The sequence below is a fragment of the Cupressus sempervirens genome, chromosome 1, assembly GCF_028749045.1.
Source record: "Cupressus sempervirens isolate cs-2001-9-10 chromosome 1, ASM2874904v1, whole genome shotgun sequence".
Taxonomy (NCBI): Eukaryota; Viridiplantae; Streptophyta; class Pinopsida; order Cupressales; family Cupressaceae; genus Cupressus; species Cupressus sempervirens.
The window spans coordinates 323,534,993-323,559,198 of NC_143118.1; the positions used below are offsets into that span (position 1 = coordinate 323,534,993).

A 24,206-nucleotide genomic window follows, 5' to 3' on the forward strand; every position below is an offset into this window, starting at 1 on the left:
AACATCCATTAAGTCAGCTTGCATAAACAAAATAAACAAATAAAGTTATTCTAATGCAGGTCGGCTTGAACTGAAATTGAGTCACTCGGTTACCACTGAGTTCCTTGGTAACCGACCTATCTCGGTTTATACTGAACTTCTTTCGTAACCGACCTAACTCAATTACAACTGAACTTCTTTCGTAACCGACCTAACTTGGTTACAACTGATCACTAAACTATGCTCGGCTGATACAGGAGTCTTCTAAGCTCAATTCCAACTGGTCGTTCTCGATTAGAGTATAACATTTGTGTAACATCAATGACAATATACAATTGAATAATTGTTATCAACAGTGTCATATGCATCTCTTCATCATTCAAGAATGCATTCTTAACATCCATTTGGTGAAGAGGCCACTTGAAATGAATTGTCAATGCTATAATAATTCTGATAGTACTTATCTTTGCTACTAGGGCAAAGGTTTCTATGTAATCAATTTCCTCCTTTTGAGAGTACCCTTTTGCCGCTAGTCTAGCTTTGTATTTCTCAATGCTCCCATCTAACTTGAACTTAGTCTTATATACCCACTTATTGTGGACCACATTCTTTCCTTTGGGAAAATCCAGTAATTCCCATGTGTTATTCTTTAGTAAAGAATCATATTCACTTTCCATAGCTTGTTTCGACTCATGCTTCCCTTTAGCCTCATCATATGTTTGAGGGTCATTAGTTTTCATTATGATGGTCATTACAGCATAATTGACTTGTTGATCCTTTTGATAAATTTCTTGAATATTCTTCATCTTTGGAGATGAACGAGATTCCTCAAACATATTAGGGGTCACCTTAGGTATTTCACTAGTTTGGAGAACATTGGAAGATTCACCATTATTTATGGATACTTGTCGAATAAAAGGGAAATTTGGAAGGGTGCTAGTGAATAGGAAGAGTTATAGAATATGATGCAACAAGGTTCTAGATGATGGTTGAAAATAGATCTCTACAATTATTATATCCAAACCCTTCAAATCTAACAAGGCTAATCTAAATGTCAATTATTTTCTAATCCAAGAAAACAAAAAAGACCATCTAGATCAAATATATCAGCAGAAAGAAATTGTTATTGTCCCAGTAACAAGATATGAATGAAATCATGGAAAAGGTAAATCTTCTATGAATTCTCATCCATTATCAAAGCTTCTGCACTACTTGCAAACTACTTCTATTGCTTTCCCTTCCCCGTTTTTTCAAGACATTGAGAATCATATAAGTCAACCTTTCGGCAATTGAAACACTTAATATGGCTCAAATCTCACTTGATATGGCCTAAATCTTTCTTACCTCATTGAAAAGAATATATATCATTCATTTCTTAATGACCCCTCCAAGATCCTTTCTTGCCATTTTTCTTCATCATCCCATAGCTTCTCAAAGGTGGGAAGCTTCTAACAAGCACAAACACCTTAACAAAATGGTTCCCCAAAATGGAGAGAACCCATCCGGGTTTGAATACCAACTCTTCATTCTCCCACTCACCTCAATTATTGTAAGCAAATCATGAAGTCCTATGATCCTCGTGAAGAAGATGGTTACCGTGTTTGTGTCACTCATGCATGTACATTGAGTTTTTCCTCCATCAATGTCTTACAAAAGATGTTCACAAATTAATAAGGAGTGGTCAAAGCATCATACAATTCAAAGTACATCAACCTACATATACAAACTTTTGAAAGTACAAAACAATGAAATAGAAAACAAAAGTTTACAATTGCAATCCAATGGTAGCTTGCAAGGGAGAAGGGAATTTGAACTCGAGATTGGGCAAGAATTTTGCAAGGAAGGTTGTTGATGCATCAAGTGCTACTGGATCTCATGAAGACGGTGATTCAGGCAAGGAGGTAGCAAGCCAGGCGGATGGGGACCCACGGGGTGTCCAAAATGACCGGGGAAGGAGTTTTAGAGGAAAGATGTTGGACCGAAGATTCGCCGAAAGGCGAGGGAAGCTATCAGAAAGGTTTCCCGTGATCCTCTACACTCTCAAGATCATAGAGTTTCCTCAAAGCCTTTGTTGACTCTTTTTGGGGTCAAACCAACAAGTAAATCTAGTTTCCCAAACATCCAAGATATCTCAGATAAGGAGAAGGGGATATTTGCGATTGTTGTCCCAAATGAGCTGATTGATCATGACATAGGGCTGATGACAACTACTCTGGTGGGTAAGTTTGTTGGTCCTCAACCAAATATTGATGTTGTTAGAGTGTTTGCCAAAAAGAAATGGGATTTAAAGGGCAGTGTGGAAATCTCGGCGATGGCGAAAGGTTTTTTATCTTTTTCCTCTTCCTGCCAAGAGGACTTTACAAGGATTTTCTATGGGTGTCCTTGGGTGATTGGTGAGGCTGCTCTAGCTCTTCAGAAATGGTCTCCAAACCTGGATCTTAATGACTCCTTTTTTGTTCAAGCCCCAGTTTGGGTTAGGCTTCTAGAACTCCCGCTAGAATTTCGGTATGAGGATATATTCAAAGGCATTGTTGGCTCCTTTGGAGAGTTGTTGTCTATTGACCCAGTTACAATGTCGCGTAGAAGGCTAACAAACGCCAGAATTTGTGTTTGGGTGGAACAGGATAAGGACATGCGGGAGGTTATTGAAATCCTGTTAATCATATAGCCATTATATATTTCATATGAATGACAGTTAGACAGTTGAATGTTATGATCTTGTGAAATGGAAATTAAGGTTAACCATTTTGATTCATGTGAAAACTACTTGTTGATTTCTCATTACAACTCAATTAAAATGGATATTTACATTTCAAGAAATTATAAAGATAATTGCTAGTGGTATGGTGGTTAGCCATTGTGACAAGTATGAAATGCTTTTGTTTATAGTTATCTTGATTTAAATTTGAAGAATATGTTATTATTGTGGAAGTGTTTTTTTCCTGGATGCAGAAGGAGACAAAGAGGGGAGGAGAATTGTTTTACAAGAATTAAGGATTGGGGCACCAAAAAGGTCCATTGACAAGTTATCACGTATGGGCTCTAACCATCTTGGTGAAGGATTTAATGGCTAGGCAACACGGAGTATACCTTGGACAATCATGAGCTACCTGGTCGGTTCTTAATACAAGAAAAACATTAGACTTTTATTAACATAAAAAAATGTTACCTTCTTTCTATTTGGCGACCACGGAGTAATCATTGGAATGTAAATCTACATATATTGTCACCATAGTATTTTAACACCTATAATTGCACCTACATGTATATATATATATATATATGTGTGTGTGTGTGTGTGTGTGTGTGTGTGCACAAATTAATATATTGATAAAAAGAATCTCATGATTCAAATTACACACGCACGTGTATATATATAATATATATAGGTGTACGTACAATTATAGGCGACACCAATAGCATGATGTCAATATATACTTGATATAACTTTGAGAAAGTATAATCTTCATGTCTTTATTTTGACTCCATATCAATGAGCGTTGCCAACATCATATCGACATTATTCCTTTTTAAATTTTAAAAGTGTGTAGGAGTTACGAGTGACCGATGGTTGCCTATACACTGTCACTTTTTTTCTTGTAACTGAAGAGTGTGCGGGTGGTCTATTTTTTTATGCTCCCCGCTATCGAAGAACGACTCTCTTCTCTTGTCTCTCTATCGTTGATGGCTCTACGTTTTATTGAGTAAGGTATTTCATCCTCTGATTGTTATTACCTTCGGGATATATCTTTTTGTTACACATCATGACACTTCAAGCTGTAGGAAAGGCCACGCCATAACTATCAAAACAAAACTCATTCTTGTGTTGAAGCTCATGATTACGAGCCGTGATTCCGAACGAAATTACCACTCTGAGGTCATGCAACCATATACTCAAGTTATGTTCATATGATATTTGTCTTTTCTGGTGGTTTCAAGATGTTTGTCTATGATGTATTGAATGTCTATGATGTTAATATGCATCCTCAATCATGGATAAAATAATACTTGTCATGACCACAAGCTTCCTATGTTGAATCAGAAACTATAAGAACTAGTTCATCTCACTTATTTCCATGCGTTTCGGGTGCTAGAAATCTTACAGACCCGCTCAACCATGATTTGTTTGACACCATTGTGATTTTTTGCAAATACATATTGTATGCATTGTTTATGGAGCTAGCTTTGATATATTTTCCCAAAGGCATCAATCTGACCTGTACAATGGTACTGACCATATGCCATTGAGATAAGGCTCAGATTTGAAAAAATAATTATGATTGATAAGTACAAATGTTTTATATACACACAAATCTCCCAAGATACACCCAAGACCAAGAGGGTCAAGCATGAATGGGTGGGGAGGAGAAACACTCCTGCAGTAACAAGTGAATGTCAATAACAAGTGTAAATGAATAATTAAAACTGCACATATTGAGTCAACTCATGGTTGTCCAAAATATATTTCGGTCGTCAAGTCAAGCAGTGGGTGATCGAGCTTTCATAATGCCCATCTAAATCCTTGGCCAAGGTAGGTTAGTGGCATGCTTGCCGCAATTGATCACTAGAGGTCAAAGTACTAGCTAACAGAGGGGAGGTTGATAGAGGATATCCACTGCCTTTCCTATTGCTTACATGACACTCTAACACCAGGATGCTCGGGTGGCAGGACCATGGTGCCCCAAGCCTAATCCCGAGGTAGAGAGGGTCATTCTCGTATGAGATTGTGTGTGGGATAAATTAAGGTCTGCAGTTGGGGGGTTAAACCTATGTCAATGCTTCTCCTCTTCACCAAATGCCGAGACTTGTACAACACCTTGACAGTTATTTGATACATGTACTTTTGATCCTTTGTACGTTTCTTTCCTTAATTTAATGTTATTTCTTGAGATGTATATATAAATGCATTATGCATGATGTCTTATCAATATATTGGTAGATGTTAGTTATGGAAGTCATAATAGTTTCCTTTCAAGTTAACTAGATAAAGGTTGCTACTTTACTTCTGTTACTTATTCTTATATAATGAATCTGTTTGTTGGTTTCCTTTCTAAATGAAATAACTAATATAAGTACCTTTATGTCATTCTGTTATGAAAGCCAATTATAATCTTAGAATATGTTTTCTATTTTTCAACCTAGGTAAAATAGTATGTTACAAATCCATTCTAAGCTCGGTAAGTGGATTCAAAAGCTTGATTTTGAAAGTGTTTCATTTGCTTGTTTTCGTTGTAAGAAGGCTAGACATATTGCAAAGTTGTGTCCCTCTTTCATTGCTGAAGAAAAAGCCAAAAAAGCCCAAAAAAAGGGATGGAGAAAGAAAAAAAGGCTTTAGAAAATGAAGAGAAGAAATGCGATACTCCCAATAAGGGCGGTCGGGAGTCAAAGGAGCCTGTTGTTCATTTACAAGAGGAGAACACTAAAGAGGATGCTAACCTTCGCACAAACAACCACCCTTAGGAGGTTAAACATGAGGAGGAAAGTTTGAGAAGCTTGAAAGAAGGGTGCTCTTCCAACTCCCCTCAAGATGATCTTGAGAATATTTTTGTTGTTCCCGATTCTGTTGGGGTGCAATCTCTAGAAGAAGGAGAGATTCAGGACAAACGGAAGTCTATGGAAAGTTTTATGACTAAGAATCCTTATCAGGAGGCTCAGCCATGTAATGTGATGGGAGAGTCTAGGTGACAGTCCTTAGATATTGGATATAAGAACCCCCTGATAAAGAATATGGAGCCCCTATTTGCTCAATGTGAAGGAGGACAAACGTCTAATGAGGAATGGGAAATGGTTTCCAAAAGGAAATCAAAGAAGAAAAGCAATAGGGATCCATCTCTAGCCTCACTAGCAACGACTAGAAGCAAAAATAACCAAATGTTGGAGCTTAGCAAAAGACTCCAAAAAGAAAAAGGGCGAGTATGGTTAGAGAGGAATTAGCATGTAAGAACATAGCGGATAGAACTCAGCTTACCATCCAGGAGGCCTGCTCTCAAAAGAAGAAATGAAATTCTTTTAGTGGAACATTTGTGGTTTGAATGGACCACACAAACAAGATGTTTTAAGAAATCTTATTCGAGATCATAAACCTGATATTGTTCTGATTCAAGAGACCAAGATGGTTAAGGAAAGAGTGGAATCCTTGAAATTTTGTAAGAATTTTGTTGTGGTTGGCTCTAGTTCTGAAGGTGCTTCAGGTGGACTTGTTGTTCTATGGAATTCTTATAAACTAAAAGGTGAGGTTATGTTTGAAGGAGATAACATCTTGTTAGTTAAGTTTGCCAATTCAAGAGAAGTCTACAGTTGGAATATTTTGAATGTATATGTTGCTAATTCTAAAAGGGGTCAGTCTAGATACTAGGATAGAATCAGAAATCTTACTAGTAGGATTTTAAGTGGTAGATGGATCACCATGGGAGATTTCAATACTCCTCTAAAGAGTCATGAAAAGAAGGGGGGATCGGAGATTGATTTGGATAGTAGGATGGATCTTATGAACCTTATCAATGATCTAGCTCTTATTGATGTTGACCTTCAAGGAGTTTCGTTCACTTGGACTAATAGAAGACTTGGGGAGCACTGTATTCAAGTTGGATTGGATAGGGCCTTAATTACTATGGATTGGCTTTCTTCCTTCTCCTGTTCTCTTTTGGCTTTAGTCAGAATTGTGTCAGATTTCACTCTCCAATTTCTTTGATGCTGGATTCTCTTGGCAAGAAAAGAAGCTTTCCTTTCAAGTTTGAGAAAATTTGGATAGGTCATCCAAGCATTCGGGATAAAATACAAGAGTGGTGGTCAATAAACATTGATGGTACTGCCACGTTTAGGGTCGCCAAAAAGCTGAGGAATGTTAAAGAAAAAATCAAGATTTGGAACAAAGTTGGGAATATTTTTGAGTCGAAAGTTGGGGTTCTCTTGGAAATTAGCCAGTTACAGGAATCTATTCAAAATTGGGGATATGACCAATATAGAATGATTAAAGAAAAAGCTTTGCTCTCTCTTTAATATCTAGATATCATAGCTAAAGAGAAGGTCTATTAACGGAAGAGATCTAGGTCAATATGGTTGTTTGAGGGTGACAAAAATACCATATTTTTCACCTTGCCGCCCTCAAGCATTGAGCAGCGAACAAAATCTCCAAACTTGTTAAAAAATGATAGGATTATTCGGGAAGAAGAAAGTATCATTTTGGAAGCTAAGAAATTTTTTTGTAGACTTATTATTTGTGGATTCTATAAACCTATCTAGTGACAAACAGGATATTCTCCTGAGTCACATTCCTTCAATCGTTGGGGCTGATCAGAATAAGAAGCTTAGTGCTATTCCTTCGGGGGATGAGGTGGAGAGTGCTCTCTTTTTCTTTGAAGGTGACAAGACTCTGCAACCAGATGGGTTTCCCATGTTTTTTTTTCAGCACTTCTGGAGGATTCTCAAGAATGATGTGAAAGTTGTCCAAGAATTCTTTGGCTCTAAGAATCTTCTGAAGGAAGTCAATGTTACTTTCTTGGTTCTGATCCCAAAGGTGGCTGGTGTTGACTCTATGGATAAAGCCCGCCCTATTAGTCTCTATAAGTCATTTTATAAAATCATCTCGAAAGTCCTCACTTTGAGTCTATTGGAGATTCTTCCAATGATTATCTCTCCTCAACAATAGGGGCTCACTCTGACTACGCAGATCCTTTATTCAATTATCCTGATGCATGAAGTTATTCATTCACTTGATGCAGCTTGGAAGCAAGGGTTCCTTCTCAAGCTTGACCTTTCTAAAGCCTATGATAAAGGTGGATTACGACCTTCTACTGAAGATTCTTTCTGCTTTTGGTTTTGATAGGAAGGTCTGCAGGATGATATCTCAATTGGTCTCCACTGCCTCTATGGTTGTTATGGTTAATGGTGCACCTTCTGCTTTTTTTAGACCTTCTAGAGGATTAAGACAGAGAGATCCTCTCTATCCTATCATGTTTGTTATAGCTGTCGAGTGTTTAGGCAGAATGATTTTGGCTGGTATTACCTCAAATAGCCTGGAGGGTATTAGGTTGTTATCAGATAACAACATTTTTTCGCCGCAACAATTTGTGGATGATACCATCCTTGGGGGAGCTGCTACCATTAACGAGGCGATAAACATGAAGGAGTATCTTATTTGTTACAGTCAGGCGACAGGGCAACTTATTAATTGGAGCAAAAGTTCCCTATTTTTTGTCAATACTAATGTGGAGTTTGTAAATACTCCTGTGGAGTGACAGAGAAGGATCACTGGCATTTTGGGCTGTAATATTGTTGAGTTTCTTTCTATTTATTTGGGCCTTCCTCTTGGGCTTAAACCTCCCGACTTCTTTTGGGATAGTCTTGTGGACAAATTCAATAGGAAGTTGGATGGTTGGAAAGGAGTTATTCTCAATCAAGCGAATAAGGTCCAGCTGCTCAAATCTACTCTTCAAAATCATCCTACTTATGCTCTCAGCCTTTTTCATATTCCTTCCAAATTCGCTGAAGCCATAGAGGTTTCAAAAAAGATTCTTATGGTTGGGAGCTGAGGATCACAGAAGATTTCCCCTTATTTCTTGGGATAAAGTATGCCTCCCTAAAAGGATGAGAGGTTTGGGGCTAAGAAAGATCAGGTTGTTTAACCAGGCTTTGCTGGCTAAACAAGTTTGGAGAATTTTCCAAAGTTATGGGGCTTAGAGAAGAATCTTAAACTCTAAATATCTTTACAACAGCCCTGCCTTCGAGGAGTTTTTGATGGCTGAAGACATTCCTAAGGCTAGACACTTGGCCTCACTGAAAGTTAAATGGAAGTCGGGCAATGGAGACTTTCTTTTTTGAGAAGATAATTGGCTGCCAACTAAAGTCCTGGAGAACAATGAGTCTTTCAGAATTTAGAAGGATCAGTGTGTGACTAGATATGGGACTACAGTGGGAAATTATTGGGTGGAGGGTGGATGGATTAATCTAGGTGAATTTTCTCCTAATCTTCGGCCTCTCATGACTCAGTTCTCCTCTATTGTCCTTAATAATAAGCAGGACTCTCTAATTTGGGAAGTTACAACCTCTAGTGATTTCTCTGTGGCTTCAGCTTATCAGGTGATTTCCGGTGACCAGGGTGATCCTCCTTGTTGGGCAAAGGTTTGGAATTCGGCCCTTATTCCCAAAGTGAACATTTTTTCTGGATTCTTCTTCAAAATAGAATTCTTACTATTGACAATTTGCGTAAACGTGGTTTTTGCTTACCCAATATGTGTATCCTCTATTATTTGAAGGTAAAATCTGTGGATCAACTCTTTATTCATTGTTCCTTTTCTAGAGAAATTTGGTCTCTTTTTCTAGGCAAGATCAATCTTTCTTGGATTTTTCCAGCCAGTATCACATATTGTTTTTCTCAATAGTCTTCCCCTATTAAATCTTGCAAGCAATTCGTGGTCTCTCTCTCCCTCATATGCTTTTGGGTATTTGGAAAGAGAGGAAGAATAGAAATTTTAGGGACAAAGCTTCCCCTCCTAAGGTGGTGTACTCCAAAATTGAAAATGCCATTGTGGAAAATCTTAATGCCAAAGGTGTTGGTGGTCTCATTTTGAAGACAGTTATTGAGAATACACATTCAGGGAATCTTTCTGAGAAGAGGAGATTGGAGAGTAGATGGTCCTTCCCTCTAAAAGATTGGTGTAAGGCTAATTTTCATGGGGCAGCCAAAGGTAACCCTAGGCAGGGTGGGTGTGGGGGAGTGATAAGGAATCATTTTGGTCATTGTATGGCTGCGGTGGCACTTCCCTTGGGAACTCAATCTAACCACTTTGCTGAAGCAATGACCAACCTTCAAATTACCAAATTGACCCAGGATAATGGGGTCTCTAAGCTTTGGTTGGAGGCTGATTCAATGAATATAGTTAAGTGCCTAAATGGTTCCTCTAGTCCTTCGTGGACAATTGATAATATCATTAGGGAAACTATTGATATTCTTAATTCTATGGATAAATACCATATAACTCATGTTTATTGAGAGTCAAATAAGATTGCTGATGCAATTGTCAATGTGGCAGTGAGGTGTGACCAAAAGATGATATGGCAAGGTAATACAAATTTGCCTTTGAATGTCATGTCAAGCATTGATTTTGACATTATTAACGGAAAGGAAGGGACAATTATTAATGGGAATGGAAGTACTTAGAAGTAATGGATTGTTGCTTACGAGACACTAGAAGGGAAGAAAGGACGACAGTTGTAATTATATCTTCGTTCTCTCGCATGCTTTTTTGGTGTTTTTCAGACATTGACTTTTATTGCCTTTATTCTCTGCTTATTTATGCTAATACTCTCTGTAATAGCCTTCTAGTTAGCAAGAATCAAAGTGAGAAAATGGGTGGCCAGTGCAAGAGATGAGAACCCCTTAACTGTGAGAAGTGGAGACAGCACACCAAAGTTTGGGAGATTCTTGAGAGAGAAGGTCTAACCACCTCCATGGAAAGACTCCATGGTGGGAATCCTCAAGTCACTCAGTTGTTCTTGAGAAAGTGGAATGAGGGCACGTTGAATGTGGGTGGTCGGAATATTACCATCATAGGGGAGCTTATTTCCAAGGTGACGAGCATCCCAATTGCGGGCAAAAAATTCTATAGGGACCGTAAGTTCTCGGAGGGTGCTATTGAAGAGTTGCCCAAGGAGCTGGGTGAGAGTGAGGCACTGATCAAGCATGAAGGTAAAACCTACTTCCAGCCCAAGTGTATCAAGAAGCTCCAGGGATTTGTTTTGCGTGCTATTGTTTCTAGGGTTTTCTCGCACCATTTTTCCATTCTAAACCATTTTAGGCATGGCATTAAGATATCCATTCTATTTTATCTTTATTCCTTGATAAATGCCAGTATTAATGGTTTGAGAGTGAAAATTCTCACCAATTCTCCCCTTCATGATGGTTTAATGTTGCTTATCTACAAGCACATTAAAATTCATTATGTGGGGAAATTTATTGAGGTGAAGGGCATGGCAGAGGATGAAGAGGAATCGAAGGATTCTCGGGGTCTCTCTGATACTGAAGACAGTGAGGGTCTACATTTGGAGGATGATGATGTGGCTCCAAAAGGTAAGGTCAAAGGCAAGGGGTCTATTTCTAAAGCCCCTGTGAAGTTGCCTAAGAAGAAACTGAATGTTTCTCGAGGTAAGAAGGTTGTGGAATTTGACAATGATTACCTAGTAGAGGATGAAGACATGGAAACAGATGTCGAGGAGGTGGATTATAGTAGAAAGAAGCAGGGGAAGGGGTTATAAAAAAAGTAGATGAAGGATAGCCCAGTCATGAAACAGGCCGAAGTTGTTGGAATCTTCTGATGATTATGATGAGGAGGGTGATGACATGGAAATAGAGATTGAAGAGGAGGAGAAGTGTGAAGCCTTTAAGGAAAAAACAGAAGAAAGGTGATGATGGTGCCAGCAAGGGCACGGACTCCCCTCCGAATCTTATTAATGACCAATATGGGGAGGACTCTCCTGTCGAAGAGGCTGAATAGGAAATTCAAGCCACCTAGACTACCCAGGTCAAGAATCCTATTGAAGTCCGAAGTCTCCTCTGCTCCTTCCAAGGGTAGGAGAATGGTCTAGAAGAATATGAGCATGAATTTGGTGAGGCTCGGCATTGCCAGAGAGAAAATTGATCTCTTGGTTGCTGAGGTGGAGCCAGGCAAAGTTGGAATCGAAGAACTTATTGACCCTTCAATGATTATCCTTAGTGACTATAATGAGGAGAACATGGATGTGTTGAACAATCTGAGAAATAGCCTGTTGGATAATTTCAGGTCCATCAAGTGGTTGTTCCATCAGGTTGTGGATTTAAAGGACAAGATGGGTCTCCTGGAGGGAAGGATGGACAGCCATAGGATTCCAGACATTGCTGATAAGGAGAGCCCTATGATGGGATCTTTGAATGATATGGCGGCCTTTTACAGACTAGGGGCCACGGTGTTGGAGCTGGATAACAAGGTTAATGGCATTGAGAGTACTCTGAGAAGTTTTGCTGATCAGAGTTATAAAATTCTCAGAGCCTCCAACAAGCATATCAAGATTCTCATCAGTAAGTTGGAGAATTTTGCAGGGAAGAAAGCCATTGTTGTTGTTCCTGCAGATCCAGGTGGAGCTACTGATAGCAAGGATGGGCTGGGTAAGAGGACCAGAGCCAGTAATAGGAAGATGGCTGCAGTTGTCTCTACTGATGTTAGTCAAATTAAGGAAGCAGCTGAAAAAGTGGACCAATTCAAGATGCAGGCTGTCGAGCTTTTAAAGAATATGGGCTAAGTTCCTTTGTGTCCTAGTGCTTCCTGTGTCTTTTGTGTTTTCTATGACTTAGTTGGTTTGCTGTCCTTTCGTTGCTGGCTTTTGATTGTCTGTTGGCACTGTCCTTTTTTATCCTAGTTTGCCTGATGGGCTAAATGTTTAATCTTTAAGGTTTCCATGTACAAGGTTTCAGGGGGCCTTCAACACCTGTTTTCTTAATATTAAAAAAAAAAAAAAAAAATACAGTTGCTGGAAAAATACTGAATACAAAAAAGACAAATGCCACAAAGTTAACAATAACCCATGAACTTAGCACTCCAAATCAGAATGAGGCACAAACATGTCTAAAAATAAGCGCGTCATCCAAAATAAAATAACTAAAAGCAATGCCTAAAATTTAACCCAAAAATACACCTAAAAGAAACTAGTGTTAGCACCTAAGGTCAGGAGCTTTGACTTCTAAAAATAATGCCCAGACATTATTTGCACATATACAGCAGTTTCATATACTAAGAATAGACAGTTTTCCAGCACTCAACAGCAGCATCAATCGCTAAATTAAAGTTTGATCATCCCGATTGATGTTCCAAATCACCAACCAAGAAACTCAAAAAAAAATAACACGATTTAACTTGGAATATTCCTTTTCTTTAGTAGTTTCTCCCAGTTATCCACCTAAGATTTAAGCTTAACTTATATTAATCTTCTATTTTTGGCCTTTTCTCACACTTAACCACCACATCAGTTATTATTAAGTGATAAAATCTTCCAGCTTTGGTCATCTCTCACTTGATCACCTCATGCCTTAATTTTAAAAAGCATTGAGAGTGCTTAAATATTTTCTGGATGTACTGCATCGATATTTTAAGATCAATATTTCAGATCACGTTCTACAATCCATCATCAAGAAGAGGAAAATATTTGGATGAGTTGCAACAGTACTCCTTAAAAGGAAGGAGAGCCTGAGACAAAAAATAACAAGATGGAGATGCCAAAGACAAAATTAGGGAAAATATTTTTTAACATCAGCATTTCAGATTATACTCCATAAACCATCATCAAAAAGATAATATAAGATAAAATAAATTTATTAATGTCCAACAAGAGACTGCCAAAAGGGTCTAAGGGACTAAAAAGCATATAACCAAGGAGACAGCTAAAAACAAGGGCACCAAACAGTGACCAAGAAAGAGCTAACCAAGAGCAAACATGAAAGCAAGAGAAAAACCACTTGGAAGAGGAAAAACTTAAGATAGATTGCAGAAAATGGTCATTAAAAGGGAGGAGAACCTGGCACAAAAAAAAGGATGGAGATATCAACGATTTTTTTTGTTTTTTGACATTTTGTCATTGACAGCACCATCCTAAGTCTTTTTAACTTTTTTGTCATTTAAATCTCCATCCTCTTGCTTTTTTCCCAGGCACTCCTTCCTTTAAGGAGCATAGTCTGCAATCCATCCTTAGATCTTCCTCTTCCAAACAATGGCTCATGGAGTGTGATCCAAAACCATGTTTTTAGAAATCTTGATCCATTTACATCCAAAAAGATTTTAATTTTTTTCTATGAACTGTGGAAATACCATGGAAGTTATAGGCATTAAGGATTGTTTTTGGTGATGTGGATGGTCAAATTTATATTCATTGTATGAGTTTTACTACAATTATTATAGCAATGTAACTTTGTACCAAATTACAAGTTCCCTTTTCATTAAATAGATGAAATCTTTACACCTTTCTGAAGACATTTTACATAAGGTATTTGATAAACATTGAACAATGAACACAATCAGAAAAAAAATTGTGATGAAATATTTCCAAGAAGAGTGATGTCAAAGGAGACTTAAAATGTTAAGATGGATAGCCATTACAAAGTTGTATTCAGACATATGATATCATATTTGCATGTGAAAATGTCACATCTTTGATTAAGAACTAGTTTGGTTAGATTTAGTTCGTGTGATAGTGAAAAATATTTTAACGCAAATCCTGTAATGATACTTAACCACGTAGTTAAAAAATCGTAACTGCAAAAATGGTGTGTGTATTGCAATTTCTTCCACAGAAAAGTGTGAAAAAAGATGTATGCAATAATATAATAATGTATGCATCTTCATTAGTGGATAAGAATTTTTTTTTTTATTTCTTGAAAAAAAACACATTCAACCAAGCATCTAATAAATCAACTGCATAAGCTATAATTCTACTTAAAATACAAAAAATAATAGTAAAATACCTCCACGTTTGCCCCTCGGTGATAATCCATTGTCAATGTCTCAGCTGTACGCTTTCCCTCATCGTAACAGCTTCTAACACCTAAGAAAGACATCTTTTAATTAAAACAACAACCTAAGTATTGGAAGAAACTGTGTAAAAAGTTTTGTATCATACTGCAAGATGACATTGATCTATATATGCTAACATGACATCGACATATACATGCTAAAACAGATTTTTTCCAGTACTCTTTTTCTTAATTATTAATTGTTGTGTAAAACTCCCATCCCCGTCATAAATTTTGAAAGCAGAAATATATACTTGCACAGAATGGCATCAACCAGAGATGCAGATGCTCATGCCATAGGGACCAAGACTTGAGGACAAGTGCAATAGAAATAGGATTCTCCTCTAGTAGCTTTTCCCAAAACGAAAGTTTAGGCAATTAGGATAGATGTTTGTAATGACTCCCAAAGCACTTAAAATTGCAAAGAAACACTTAAACTGATTTCCTTCTAGGATATTTCAATGTTGATGAGAGACTAATACACATAACTAACAGCAAAGACATCATACATGCAACAAATGGAAGCACGTGATGCATACCTATGGGATTGACATTTCCCCAATATGTCTCCATTTGTGGATGCTGAAGAGGATCTCCATAAACTTCACTGGTGCTGGTGAGCAAGAAGCGGGCCCCAATACGTTTTGCCAGACCAAGCATATTCAATGTTCCCATCACATTTGTCTTGTACAAATATTAAGGGGCTCCAAAATCAAGAAAAAATTAAATCAAGTAGCAGTTTTTTTAGTCATTTTTTTGCAAAACATTAGTAGCAAATAGCAAATAGCAAAAATATAGAAAAAATGAATCCAAGTAGCAAATTTCCTCCTAGAAATGTTAATTGCATTCAGTTTTCACATTCATCAAACAGCAAGTTGTTGCATTGTACTCCCATCCCAAAAGGGCAATGATAACGACCTTAGCTCTCAAGGTATTAAAGCGACATCTCTAAACAAGAGAGGATCTATTGTGGAATTAGATCTGTCCTGTAGCACACTTGGTGATTGACCATTCTTTAAATATAAGGTACAAACACCAGAGATCTTGAATGCTGTATCGTGTCTGGAGGTGATTGAAATTGATTAGAATTAAAATTAGTTTTGGGAGTAGGTTTGTTCCAGGTAGTGCTGGTATCTGCCTGCTGCAGGTTCTGAGACAAGTCCACTTGATTTATTGCTTCAATATACTTGGTAACCATCATGTTTGCAGCTAGACACTACATAAAGAGAATTGCCTGCTCTTTAACTTATATTCATGTAATTTCCACAGTACATAATGTTAGCTTTTAACTTCTGGATTAAAAATGTTAACAATATTACACACAGTTTAATCCAGAAGTTTAAAACTGACATAGTATGATCCAAAACATTGATGATGAAAAATATTAGATACATTGTGATATTGCTATCATTATGTACTGTACAAATTACAAAAACATGATGAAACCATTCTGCTCTCTAGCTATTTAATCTGGATGATAAATTCTGAAGTATAATCCAAAACATTGATGATGAAAAATATTGCCCACTGATTAAATCAGATAATTTTTTAAGTGTTCTTGTAGGACAGTAAAATGTGTTTCATTTTCATAGAGGTCATATGCTGCTATGTTTCTTATACTATGAAGCCTATGCAAACAGTAAGGTGTAGGGTGCCTAAGAAAGTAAACTTTTTTTGTGTTAGGAAACAGATTTGTCCCGGTGGTAAGTCTTTTTGCCAGCTATTGCTCCTGAGACCAGCCTCATAAACTTATGAGAGTTTGCTTGATCTGTTTATATAGTCAACATAGCACAGCATTACGGCATCCACTTCAAATGATCTGTGGACAATCAAATTATAATGTAACTATTTCAATCACGGCCATAGTTCTGGGGAGTTTTGTATCACTCATCTGGTTTCCATTTTAGTTGAGGTGCCTCACACAAAACATGTAAATAAAAGTACACAGCCAAGAATCCAGTAAACTTTGGAAGATAATGCACACCTATAGAAGAAATGAGTTTTCAAAGTCTGAAAATGAGTAAAGATTGTGATATTGCTATCAGATTTAACTGTGTGATTTTGAGTCAAACTCATTGACCAATGTTTCATGAGTAGTGATTCAACATGAATCCATCTCTCATGCCGGAGTAGTACTGGGATGGGTGACCTCCCAGGAAGTCCCGGTGCTTCACCCCTGTGAGCATCACCTAGATCCACTGAGTGCTAAGTGTTCCATTTATTCTCATGAGAGATGGATTCATGTTGAATCACTACGCATGAAACATGGATCAATGAGTTTGACTCAAAATCACACAGTTAAATCCTGATAGCAATATCACAATTTGACTTGCTGTCGAAATTATCTCCTACTTATCAATGAGTAAAGATGTTTAGGCAAGAAACTGTGGAACTTTAATTTTACTTTTCTATCAACATTTTGGATCCCATTCCATGATCCATCATCAGGTGATGCAAAAGAACAATGTTATTCAAAATGTTGATATATAGTAAAACTTAAGTTGCCCATTCCAAAAGGCATCTCTACTTGCTCGGACTGTGAACTCTCAAGCCAATGCCCAGTAGATAAAGAAGACCTTTCTACCACAGAGTTGATACTGGTAAGACTGAGGTGTTTCCTCAAGTAATTAGATGTAATCCAAGTAATACAGTGTTTTGAGGATGGGCACAGAGTTAGAAATGGTAGGAGATGTTTCTGAGATGACGAATATTTTTTCCCTGGATGCAAGAAATGGGGGGCTAAAGAAATTATACGTGTGAAACTCTTGTGGGTGTTTGATAATCAAAATTCAATGTTGCTATAGTCTATTGTACCAAGAGACTGAGTATATACATTGAGACATTATAATTACTCGTGCGGTTAAATATAATTTATTAAACAAAGGTATATTGAACATTCAAATGAAATCAGAAACTACGAAATCTGCTTCATAGTTAATGAGACTGCTAATGTCAAAATAGAGGCACAGTCATACTGAGAGAATAGAGTACTCGGTATTCAATACTAATACAAAATTAGTCAATGTCATATCAACAAAATGACCAATCCAAAAGCAGAATCCTAGCCCGACAAACTGACTGCTTGTTTTAGCAGCTACACAATAAGCCTCATTTTAGGTTCTGCTAGCCTGTAAAGGTTTGGGAGAAAGACCCTTTTTTCTTTTATTTCTGGTATTTCATTTTTTGTTTGCTTGAGAATGTCTCACCATCCAGAAAAATATCAAGGCTTCATAACTGCTTTCAAAATGGAGCACAGGGCATACCTGCCAAGGGGAGCTACTTAATGATTCCATTGGGGCATCTAGAGTACAATTTCCTAGATGCCCCTGCATACTACATGCTCTTCCCCCAATCCCATCACACAGAACAAATCCCTAGGCTGTGTAGGGTGTAATCATAAGCGATAGGGATTACATCATAATAACTGTTTTAGCAGTTTAGTCCTGACACTCATTAGCTCAGAATATATAACCAAAGAAAATCCAAAGGAATCTACACGGTCTGCCGAAGGACCCAGGGACTGATACTTCGAGAAGCCTCTTAAAAAAGCTTAAATCATCGAGTCCCCTTAAACCAATCACAAAAATGATCGTTAGCATCCATCCAATTGACACATCCCATATTGATTGAACAGTAATATCGAGAGCAATGTTAGTCTACAGGTATATCATGGAATAGTGTTAGCTCCCTGCCCCACTCCTCCAGATATGACATATGCTAGTGCCTTTGCATCAGTCAACTATGGAGGCCAGGCAATTCATTAAATGACAAAAGAGGATATCCGACACAACTGACAGAAACCCCCAGGCATATCTTCTCTTACCCGAAAGGAAGATGAAATGAAATATCCTCTTATAGATTAGGGTTTCCTATAGATAAGAAGCCGGTGAAGAACCCTACAGTACTTTAGGGCCAATGAGAGAGACTTGACTTAATAATACAGACGAAAAATATAGCAACGCATTGTGCGCACAAATTAAATATCAGAATTTACCTAAACACGAGAACTGAGAAGTTAACATACATGAACACACGAAAGCAAACATGAGTAGACATAATAGCAACTTCCAAAAACAAAGAAGGTCATAGTTGGCAACAAAGTGTGGATATGATTGTCTTGACAGGATTGTACTTGTAATGTACAGGAGAAGCAGGGCATGCAAGGTGGTAAATCTGATCCACCTCCAACAATATAGGTTCAATAACGTCATGGCGAATCAGCTCAAAGCGAGGATTGTTGAAGTGATGCATAATATTCTCCTTCCTCCCTGTGAAAAAATTGTCAATAACAATGACATTATCTCCCCTCTCCATTAGCCTGTCAACCAGATGGCTGCCCACAAATCCAGCTCCCCCTGTGACGACAATTCTCAGAGGCTGCCTCCTCAAACCCATCAAAACCTTGGAGGCTGTAATTGTCTTGGTACCACTATTATCCACTGCATTTTTATTTCTATTGAAAACGAATTTCTCAGAGGTTGGCACCACATAATTACTTATTCCGTGCCTTGCAAGATTGGGCTGAAGCATGAAGATTGTAGTGGCTATCAGCATACCCACCAACACAAACAGCAAGCGTTGCTCTTTAAGTAGATAGTTTACCGGTCTGGCAATGGATTTGGGCTTCTGGGGCTTGGGGAAATACGGATCTGAATTGGAAGGGCTCTGACCTTCTTCATCCCTACGATGATTCAGGCTTGACTGCTTGTGCATTTTGGTCGTGTTTGGATATATTGACAATAAATTTTGAATTGGTAATTTAGTCAGGAGATTAGATTTGCTTCTGCATTTTTATCTTCTCGATCAGAGCTGAATGCAGGAGATGCCTTCAAATTGGCAATGAAATCTGAATTGGGCGTACAGTCAGGACACTTACCTACTATTGACATGTCATTTGGGATGCCTTCTTAGTCAGGTGTCTGTCATTGCTACCAGCAGTCAACTCCAAAACTGCCTGACCCATTTCACAAATTATACAGTGTCTGCTATGTTGAACTCCACTTCGAATTTTAGATGTGCTCGCTATGACAATCAAGCCAAACACCACAAAAAAAATTAATCAAATTAACCTCAAACTCCCATATTTGCAGCCTTCCGTGCAGATTAGCAAGATGCGCGTTTTGGGAGCCTCTTGATAGACACAATCAACATGCTAGATATGTGCTTCAGACTTCTTCCTTAATTATAACTGTCCTTTCTTTACATTATGGCCGTCAAGCCTTCGACTTAAAGAAGTCTTTCCAGTCGCAATCGGAGCCAAAAAAACAGAAAGGTCACGATCAAGGAAGCTTATTTATTACGTTTGGAGTGAGTCTTGCATTGCATGCTGACATATGGGAAGAAGTCGAGATTAAGGTTGTTGAGGGTTGAGGAGCGCATATTTGGAACCTTTTTACGGGTGAGAGAAGACCTTACAACTTTTTAGACTGTGCGAGTGCTTCTGTCCACGGGTTTCACATAAATCGTTATTAATCTTTTCTTACAACCAATAATATTTGCTAATTATGCTGCAGCTACGTTAATCTGCAATCTCCCTTTTTAGAAGTTTTGTCCTACATTTTGTGACTATCATGGGGCTAGGTTTTTACCCCATGCGACACCCATGATCTCCTTAAGTTGGGACAATTCCGGACTACGCCTATTTCCAAAGTTTTCAAGCTGCACACACCCTAGTCAACACAAACACAATATATATCTTGCATAGCAAAATGATTGAACACAATATTTTGGAGCAAACAAGTAGCTTTATTAATTTCGATAAATGGCTCCTAGCTCGGTCTACATCAATCTCAACTATGTTGTTGATCACCACCCGAGTACTTCGTAAGCACTATGTACAAGTTCCCACCACCAGATATATATCCACTTTATGAACACCGGACACACACCTCATGCACTTCACGTCCCTGGTTGTAGTTATTCATGTAGATTCCACACCCCAACACCCTGTGTCATTGGAACTCGCTGAGGCGACCCTAGCTCATATTGAACCTGATCAACTTACATGGATAAGACCCAGGCCCCCTCCCTAAACGAGGACTCCGAGTCACTCTACACTCTCACCACTTATGCTAACACTACACTACTCTCTTCACGCTGCTCTACACTCCTCCTGAACTCCTTGCTCATTGAATGTTGTTGTGTGCCTCCTCAAATTTCTCCCCCATGACACTTCGCCTTGTGAACGAAAGCAATCACTGTAGAACGTTCATCTTTGAACGGTTGGGTTACTCTTATTCACCCATATTCGCTACTAGGATGAGGCCAACTTTGCAATAGAAATCAGTTGTGCTTTAGACAACTTCCTAAGAACCATTTCTAATACCCAGGAGCAGCCCTTATCCTTATGTGAATCAACCACCCCTTACATCCTCCTCCACTCTAAAATAGGTGACATCTTTGACACCGGCAACAATGACCATACAGTGTCACAAAGGTACCTAGTGCCACACTAGATGTTTAAAGAGGTAGGGTGGAGTCCCTATTCAAGAACTCCACGACCTTGTCTTCATATTTCCACATGTTCTCAACTCATTCCCAAGTTGCTTCTGCCCTAGTCTGGCCCTGCCAATGAACTAAGAATTCCTTCCCCTTTATGTTACCATGTCCCTGATCTTTAACAGCAATCACCTCTTCCACCTCCAAACCTAGTCTATCCTTGACAAATGTTGGTTCGTGAGTTGGGACATTCCTATTGTCGTCCTCCTTATCCTAATGATACAGATGGAGCTGGCTGAGATGGAACACATTGTGAACTCTCATGTGGGTTGGCAAATTCAACTTGTATGCCACCTTTCCAATCTTTTCAACCACTGAGAATGGCCCATCGAACTGACGGCCCAATGTTGTACTCAATCCTTTGGGTGGTTTGAACTAAATCAGATCCATCTTCAAAAAGACCTTGTCACCAAGTTTGAAATCCACACTACTCCTCCCTGAGTCTACATTGTGTTTCATTATTTCTGCAACCTTGACCAAGTTATGCCACGCAAGATCAACTTGGTCATGCCACTTCTACAACCTTTTCTTTGCATCTAGACATTGTAACGCCCCACCATGTGACCCAAATTAAGTTAACCTAAAGTTTTACTAAGTTTGTCAAACATGTATTTAAAGTAAAAGATAATAACTTAACAACAACAGTTATAACATAGTGAAAACAATTAACATTCACATAAACACACTATAAAATAAATTACAATTCTTAAGGGTCCCATGACGTTGAATCACATTTAAGTTTAATTAATAATAAATCTAATATATAATAAATCCACATCAAATAATAATATACTAGTATGAATCCATTTAAATTATAAACAATTATATATGATGCTACTTGGCAATAAACAGAATGCACAATCATCCACTGTACAAGTCACAAGGTATGAAAGGCTGAAATAATATACATCATGAAATAAATTACATCACCTCTTAAGATCTTATGAAATCAAATACAATACAATAGTACAACCATCCATCATAGAAATACAAGAACAAATAGAAAGGAACATTTGCACAAACGCATCCAGCAGTGGCATTTGACGGTTGGATCTCAATGGTATAAGAAAAAGCACTACCACCCAACTTCATAGAACCTAAATGACTCACTCCCACCGCGCTAAGCAGATAGTCTCAAGTCCCAAATAGGATAACAAAATCAAAAGTCAAAAACCAACATCTAGGTTCAAGGAATCACCTAAAAGAAAACTATCTCAAAGGGTACCAAGACACAAGTATTAACTAATCCCAGAGGCAACACAAACATGTAGGAAATCTACTATGCAAGTAGGCAAGTGTCATCACACGAATCAACGCTAGAGTTACCTTGGCAGTCTAACTTGACCTCGACCCCCTAGTGACTCTATGCGACACTAGTATCCTTTCATACTGACAAAGCATACTATCAATGCATGGTCGCAACCAAGCATCCTCTCTACTCCCATCCTAGTCTATACTAGCACTCGAGGCATGGGCAAGGAAATACAAAAACTCTTATTAGGTTCATTTTATTCCCATTTAGTGTAATGTTTTCACTTATTAAACAACTTACAGTGGGTTACCCTGGCAGCCGCTTTGGGCCCCGACCTCCATTGCAAGCCACTTCCTGACATGATATATAGATAACCTACCCTAAGCTCAGTAAAATTAGAAGATCACAAAAGACCACATACCATACATTAGTTCTTAAACAAGCAACTGACAAGTATTGCGAAACACTGATCATAATCACGGATTTCACCAATACAATCATCCTAACAGGACTGATCCCAAAATCAAGTATACATAAACCAATCCATGTCATAACATGACATCACCAAGAACAAATCATACAAACACCTCAGTCCTATAAAAGCGACTGAAAAGCAATCCAAATACAATTGATCGAAGACTCAAAGGTTATATTAGATAGATCACACCATTCACCTCAGTTTCACACAAGAACACTAGAAAGCAATAACAATCAATGCATCAAAACATCTCATAGAGCATACTAGACACATTATCGTAGTTGAGTATAAAAGATTGAGATCAAAACATCAAATGACATCAAAAAATATAACTCTCGAGCCTCTGGTAAACATCTTGACTGGTCAAAGCTAAGTCAAACCCGAAAACCCTAATACTAGTAAATCACATGTTACATAAAATGCATACAAAAGTGAATTTCATAATAAATTAGGTTTTGAAAACCCTAAAGTTCAATATTTACTAAAAGTTTTCAAATTAAATCATAGACAATTCTATAATGGAAATTAATTTTCTCAAACAAGAGTTTCAACCTAGAGAACTTATGAAAACAGAAACACAACAAACACGAAGAAAACAAGAATTCAAAGAATGAGCAACTATTGCACAAACCCACAAGATCCTACCTAGATCCAATGCTAAAACAATGAATGCACAAACACGCAAGAATCTTCCTTTTCCTTCAAAAACTCTCTTTTCGAAAATTGGCTCCTCCAAACCTGTGTACTTAGAAATGAGCTCTAATTTCCTTCAGAAAGAATTTTCCTCCCAAATCAAGGCTTTGATCATGCAATCATGCGAAAATCTTTTGTCTTTCATTACTATATTTTAATTTTCATGCACACACTTTATGCAATTTAATTAAAATAAACTTTATTAAATTAAAGCTTTCTCTCCCTTATTAAATCATGTGATGTTTTTAATATAATATTTATTAATTTAACTAATAATATTATTTAGAATTTATTAAAAATAAAACTCCTAAATAAATTATTATTAAATTAAATAAATATAAATATGTGTAAATTAGAACTTTAATCAAATCTTTTAAATTGAATTCTTTCATGCACATTTAAAAAACTTTTTAATTAAAGTATTCTTTTATATTTTCTTTTCCTCCACTTTATTAATTATTGTAAGCATAGTTTATTATTTAAATTAATAAGAATAATTAAAGCTCATTATCTAAATGCAACTCTAATTTAATAATTATTAACTAAAGAATCATAATAAACCAATATTATATCTTTAATCTTTTAATATTTTAATTCTATTTTTATCTAACTTCTTAAATTAGACTTTTAAAATAAATATTTTAAACTAAAGCTAATTAATTAAATAACATCATATTCTAATCTTTCTTTAACCAATTTTCTAAATTTAGACCTTTAAATTTAGACCTCTAATTTAGACTTTTTATTTAAAGCATAAATTTAATTAGTTTTTA

General features: G+C 37.4%; 1 protein-coding gene across 1 annotated transcript in view; it reads right to left on the minus strand.

The window, feature by feature from the left end:
• LOC149577461 (UDP-glucuronic acid decarboxylase 4-like) overlaps positions 1-19,816 on the minus strand; it is a 47,290-nt gene extending 27,474 nt beyond the window's left edge. Inside the window, exons 1-3 of the mRNA XM_089823917.1 lie at positions 18,623-19,816; positions 15,052-15,199; positions 14,465-14,544 (exon numbers count right to left, since the gene is read on the minus strand). Coding sequence (XP_089680043.1) covers positions 14,465-14,544; positions 15,052-15,199; positions 18,623-19,225 — 831 coding nt within the window. The 5' untranslated portion in view covers positions 19,226-19,816. The remainder of the gene's footprint in view (positions 1-14,464; positions 14,545-15,051; positions 15,200-18,622) is intronic.
• Between the last annotated feature and the right edge of the window lie 4,390 nt (positions 19,817-24,206).